This window comes from Gekko japonicus, unplaced genomic scaffold (genome assembly GCF_001447785.1).
Source record: "Gekko japonicus isolate JY-2015 unplaced genomic scaffold, Gekko_japonicus_V1.1 scaffold336, whole genome shotgun sequence".
In the NCBI taxonomy this organism is placed as follows: domain Eukaryota; kingdom Metazoa; phylum Chordata; class Lepidosauria; order Squamata; family Gekkonidae; genus Gekko; species Gekko japonicus.
In genome coordinates this window covers 570456-576890 of record NW_015172014.1, presented here as the reverse complement: position 1 = coordinate 576890, position 6435 = coordinate 570456, and the positions used below count along the sequence as shown (strand labels likewise).

General features: G+C 53.6%; 1 protein-coding gene across 1 annotated transcript in view; it reads right to left on the bottom strand.

Annotated features, from left to right (window-relative positions):
- Positions 1-6435, bottom strand: part of DLG4 (discs large homolog 4) — a 184713-nt gene that overhangs the window by 833 nt on the left and 177445 nt on the right. Inside the window, exons 20-23 of the mRNA XM_015420309.1 lie at positions 4508-4609; positions 4208-4380; positions 2484-2593; positions 2120-2211 (exon numbers count right to left, since the gene is read on the bottom strand). Coding sequence (XP_015275795.1) covers positions 2120-2211; positions 2484-2593; positions 4208-4380; positions 4508-4609 — 477 coding nt within the window. The remainder of the gene's footprint in view (positions 1-2119; positions 2212-2483; positions 2594-4207; positions 4381-4507; positions 4610-6435) is intronic.

The window sequence follows — 6435 nt, the reverse complement described above, 5'->3', positions numbered from 1 at the left end:
CCCCCGCCGCACCATGCCGTCGCCCAGACGTGACGCCAGCACACTGGGCACGTAGCTGGGCGACGCTCTGGCAATGGAGCTGGAAACTCGATGGTACCATCGAGTTTCCAGCTCCATTGCCAGAGCGTCGCCCAGCTACGTGCCCAGTGTGCTGGCGTCACGTCTGGGCGACGGCATGGTGCGGCGGGGGTCTGTTACACCGAGGGATGTTCTGGCCGGGAACCATGTGTCCCCCGCCGATTCGAAGGTAGGCACTTGGTACCCCTAATTCGAGGTGTGAGCCTTCATGTGCGTGCACACTTTGTCAGACGATGAAATGGAATCACATATCATAGTTGTATATATAGTAGCAGTTTGTTAAATTAGCAAGCAAAACAGCGAGGAGACATTTTTTAACGGATCAAAAGAGTTTCGACTAACTTGGTCGTTCTTTCGATCTGTTAAAAAAAAAAAAGTGTCCTCCTCGTTTTGCACCCTAATTTAACAAACCACTCCTTATATATACACAACTATTTTATTTATTTATTTATTCATGTAATTCCATTTCATCGTCCGACAAAGTGTGAAAGCTCACACCTTGAATAAAACCTTGTTGGTCTGAAAGGTGCCCGGCTGGACTCTTAAGTTTGTTCTAACATTTTCAGGGTCAAGATTTTGGGGGTAAAAGCTTTCGAAGAGTCAAGGCTTTCAAATTTTTGGAGTGTAAGCTTTTGAGAGTCAACATTTTCAGGGTATAAGCTTCCAAGAGTCAAAACTTTTGCGAGTCAAGGCTTTCAAGAGCCAAGATATTCAGGGTATAAGTTTTCAAGAATCAAAGTTTTTGAGAGTCAAGGTTTTTTTAGGATATAAGCTTTCGAGTGTCAAAGCTTTCGAGGGTCAAGATTTTCTCCCCAATGGAGCACCAAAGCAGCTTACATCGTTTCCCTCTCCTCTACTTTATCCTCACAACAACCCTGTAGGCAGGGCTCTTTTTGTACAAAAAGCACAGCAGGAACTCATTAGCATAATAGGCCACACCCAACAGCAGAGACTCATTAGCATATTAGGCCACACCCTGACAGCACAGCTCATTGGCATATTAGGCTGCACCCCCATGTTACCAGAAGTGTGGTTATCCAGCCACACCCACCTTTTGCTTGTTATTCTGTTTACCTTGTTTGTTGTCAAAACCCAGGGCTTTTTTTGTAGCAGGAACTCCTTTGCATGTTAGGCCACACACCCCTAATGTAGCCAATCTTAATGTGTTCCTGCTGTTGGGTGTGGCCTATTATGCTAATGAGTTCCTGCTGGGCGTGGCCAACTCAGGAGCCAGCCGGAACTCCGTTCCTGTGCGTTCCTGCCCAAAAATAGCCCTGCCTGTAGGTAGGTGAGGCTGCAAGGGTGCGACTGGCCCGAGATTACCCGGCAAGCTTCCATGGTAGAGTGGGGATCTGATCCTGGGTTTCCCAGATCTTAGTCCGGCCCTCTAGCCACCAAATCACAACTGGCTCTCAGACCAACAAACTTTGCTTTTAGGGAGTAACAACTGTAATGAATTTGAAGACCTGAATTCTGCACCAAATTTCACTCTAGCCTGGTGTGAATGCAGAGGCACAGAACCTAAACAGTGAAGGAGAGAGAAGGCCTCATCCAGCGCTGCTTAAGTTTCGGGGTGCCAAGCACACGTACGGCTTGGGTCACCCAGGGGTCATTTCGAAGAAAAAGAGGTGCAGGAGATCATTAGCATAACTCATTAGCATAACTTATTTGCATATGCCACACCCCCTGACATCACCGGAAGTGTGTCAGAAGGCAACACCCACCGCTCAGGCTCCACTGGACTGTTTTGGATTGCTAGCTATTGGGGGGATGTACGGACGTGCAGATCTGTCCTCGCAAAGGAGGGAGCTTGTATCTGAATAAAACCTGGTCTTAAAGGTGCCACTGGACTGTTTTGGGCCGGGGGGCCGGGGGGGGGGCTCTGCAATGTACCTGGCTGCTTCTTGCTCTGACTGAGGGCTGCTGGGAGCAGGGGGTGGGGCTTGTTGCATGTGCCCGCCCCCTGGGCTCTTTACTGCCGGAGCTCCGCTCCTGTAGGAAATGACCCCTGGGGTCGCCAGAGAAGGCTGAGGAGACTCACCTGAGAAGCACTCTGTGAATTCCTGCTCCAGCTTTGTAGCTCTGTCAAAGGCCTTCCGTGCCTGCTCCTCCGTTATCCGCTTGTTTATTTCTCTGGGGGTGGGGGTGGGTGGGTGGACAAGAGACATCGGCCAGCATCAGTCTGTGTAGACCCCAAACGATTCTCCCTTCCCCCCCAAGCTCTAGAAGGACATACCCACCTCCAGCCACATGCCACGCCATTTCACTAGGGGGACCACACCACTGCCACCCAAGGCCACCCCCCCAAAGTTGCTACATTGGTGCACCTCCCTTCCATTGACACCCTGTTTCGCCTGTGCGTGTTCCAACCACAGTTACCCCCCCCCCACATTCCAGCCACTCACAGAACATTCTCAAGGGATCGGGGCCGGATGAAGATGGCAATGGGGTGAAGCTGCGCTGCCTGAAGCCGCCGGACGGCGTTGGCCGACACGTCCAAGATGCAGTGTTTGCCCTGCGGGGAGGGGGCGGCATTTAGTCAGAGAGCCCTTCCCCCAGCAGCCCCCGTCTCTTCCTTGTTTGCCTTCATTCATTCGTTAATTGCGAGCCGCCCTGAGCCCGCCCGTGGGGAGGGCGGGATATAAATCCAATAAAATAATAATAATAATAAAAAATAAAATTCATCAGGGATGTGCCCTCCCCAACCTCCTCCTCCTAGCAAACACCTCTTGTGCCCAGTTCCCTCCTTTCACACTTTCAATCCCCCCCCCCGAAAGAACACACACACGGAGGCTACGGCACCACTCGGTGAGTCAACAGTCTCCGGAAAGCCAACCCAGCCGCAAGGAGGGGAGAGGCAACCCTGTGGGAAAGGCCAGTTCTCCAGCCACAACACCCTTGCGAGGCGGGTACAGAAGCGCTGTGGAGACCAGTGTTCCCTCTAAGCTGAGTGAGTGTGAGCCGGCTCACAGTGTTTTTAGCCTCCGGCGCACAAGTTTTTGCCTTAGCTCAGGAAGGAGGGCTCCAGAGCAAACTAACTGATGCAGCAGCCAAACCGCTCGCTTACAACTTTAATGCCGGCAGCTCACAAAGTAGGATTTTGGTTCACAAGACTCCACAGCTTAGAGGGAGCCTTGGTGGAGACCCTGCTGGCTCCCAGCTGTGAGCGAGGCAGAGCGCATGGGGCATCCCTCCCCGGACCCGTGGGCGGCAGTGTGGCCTGAGACCAGGGGCATTCCAGCCACGGCGCTCAGCTCTCAAGATCCCAACCAGACGCTGGAGGCAGGGAGTATCTGTCCGCCCTCAGGACCTGTTCCACAACCCTCTCCTCCTCTAATGGCAGCTGCCCGCTGCTTGGCTCTGAGTCATCCCCAATTCTAGGGGTCAGTTAGGGGTTTTAAGCCCAGGGGATTCCAAAGTCTCAACCCCGCTGGTTTTGCTTGCGGCAGAATACCCATCACCTTTTTCTCCCTCTCCCCAAATATTCACATTCGGGGGCACCCAAGGAAGCTGGTGGGCAGTAGGTTCAGGACAGGATGGACAAAAATAAATACTTCTTTACACAACGAGAGATTAAAATGCGACAGAGGATGTTGGGGTGGCCAGGAATAAACATCTCTAAAGCGGGATGAGATAGATTCATGCAGGATAAGGTCTGTCTACCAGTGGCTGCTAGCCATGGTGACTGAGGGGAACCTCCCCATTCAGAGGCAGTCAATCTCTGGATCCCAGAGCCAGGAGGCAGCAACAGGGGAGGGCCTCGGCCTCTCTCCCCTGTGCTTGGCCGTCCAGAGGGACTGGTTGCCCCCTGTGTGAGACGGGATGCTGGACTAGATGGACCTTCGCAGGTCAGATCCAGCGGGGCTCTTCTGATGTTCCTGCTGTGCTAGGGTAAGTTTTACCTATTGAACCTCCACATTCAGAGGCAGCCAATCTCTGGATCCCAGAGCCAGGAGGCCACATCTGGGGAAGGCCTTGGTCTCTGTGCCCTTTTGTTGGGCCTCCAGAGGAACTGGCTGGCCGCTGTGTGAGACGGGAGGCTGGACTGGGTGGACCGATCCAGCAGGGCTCTTCTGATAGCTACCCGCGTTCCTCCTGCCACCTCCCAGAACGGTCTCTCCGCCGTTACCTGCTCAGCCACCTCGCGCACTGACTGGACGCTGGTCCCGTACAGGTGGCTGTTGTACTGGCCCGCCTCGATAAACTTGTGGCTTTGGATGTCCTTCTCCATCTTCTCCCGCGAGGCCACAAAATGGTAGTCCCGGCCGTCGACCTCGTATTCTCGTTTGGGCCGTGTGGTGTCTAGGGGGAGCGTCATAGCCTTTGGTCACAGAAAGGACCTCCCTACGGAATTCTCCTCCCGAGCAGCAAATCCCTTCCCTCCCACATTTCTCCCAGGAAGGGACCCCGCCCCCCCCATCAGACTCACGTGGGACACAGGAGCCAAACTTGTCCGGGAACTCAGACAGGAGGTCATCATTCACTCGGTCCTTGGTGGGGCCCAAGATAATGATGGGGCGGGCGTAATGCACTGAAAGGACAGAGCAGAGACAGAACAGGAGACCACTCGGCTATCGAGTGGAAAACGAAACCCAAACCAGGGCGATCGGAAAACGAAACCCAAACCAGGGCGATGAAACAATGATGCTGCCTATAACTGAATCAGACCCTGGGTCCGTCAAGGTCAAAACTACCCACTCAGACTGGCAGCCGCACTCCAGGGTCTCAGGCACAGAGGGCTCTTTCACATCACCTCCTGCCTGGTCCTTTTAACTGGAGATGCCGGGGATTGAACCTGGGACCTTCTGCATGCCAAGCAGAGGCTCTGCCACTGAGCCACAGCCCCTCACCAAACAGACTCTATGTCCATCAAAGTCAGTACTGTCTACTTAAGACTGGCAGCGGCTCTCCCGAGATTCAGGCACGGGCCTTTCACATCACATTCTTTCAACTGGAGATGCCGGGGATTGAACCTGGGACCTTCTGCATGCCAAGCAGAGGCTCTGCCACTGAGCCACAGCCCCTCTTTACAGCTTTCCAGGGTCTCAGGCACAGAGATCTTTCTCATCATCTACTGCCTGGTCCTTTTAACTGGAGGTGCTGGGGATTGAACCGGGGACCTCCTGCGTGCCAAACAGGTGCTTTACCACTGAGCCACGGGCCCCTCGTTAAAACCCTGTGACCTGTCTCCGGCAGGGGCTGCTCGTTCCTAAATATGAACACATATTGGGGGGCATGGAGACCAAGAAGCCCTATGAGGAAAGGCTGAAGGACTTGGGAATGTTCAGTCTGGAGAAGAGGAGGCTGAGGGGGGACGTGAGAGCCAGTTTGGTGGAGTGGTTAAGTGCGCGGACTCTAATCTGGGAGAACCGGGTTTGATTCCCCACTCCTCCACTTGCACCTGCTGGATGACCTTGGGCAGGCCGTAGTTCTGACAAGAGCTGTCCTTGAAAAAGAGCAGTTTCTGTCAAGAGCTCTCTCAGCCCCACCTACCTCACAGGGTGTCTGTTGTGGGGAGGGGAGGGGAAAGGAGACTGTAAGTGCTCTGAGACTCCCTTGGGTAGCGAAGGGCCATGGGGTATCAATCCAATCTCTTCTTCTTCGTCTTCTCTTGAAATATTTAAAGGGCTGTCCCTTAGAAGAGGGCAGGGAGCTGTTCCTGTTGGCAGCAGAGGACGGGACTCGCAAGAATGGGTTGAAACTCAGGGTGGGAAGGCCATGGCTGGATCTTAGGAGAAACGTTTTGACAGTCAGGGTTTAGCCACAGTGGAATCAGGAGCCTCGGGAGGTGGGGAGCCCCCCCTCGCTGGCCGTCTTTAAGCAGCGGCTGGACAAACACTAGTCAGGGATGCTCAAGGCTGATCCTGCATTGAGCTGGGGGTGGGACTAGATGGCTAGTGACTTCTCTTTCAGTTCCTCACCACATAGAAGCTTTCCGTATGGTTTCTGGATCAACCCAGGCTAGCCCGATCTCGTCAGATCTCGTAAACTAAGCTGGGCCGGCCGGGATAGCGTTCAGATGGGAGACCAACCAAGGAAGTCCAGGGTCATGACATATAGGCAGGCAGGGCTCTTTTTGTAGAAAAAGCCCAGCAGGAACTCATTAGCATAACAGGCCACACCCAACAGCAGAAACTCATTCGCCTATTAGGCCACACCCCTGACAGCACAGCTCATTGGCATATTAGGCCGCACCCTCATGTTACCAGAAGTGTGGTCATCCAGCCACACCCACCTTTCACTTCTTATTCTGTTTACCTTGTTTGTTGTCTAAACCCAGGGCCTTTTTGTAGCAGGAACTCCTTTGCATGTTAGGCCACACACCCCTAATGTAGCCAATCCGAATGAGTTTCTGCT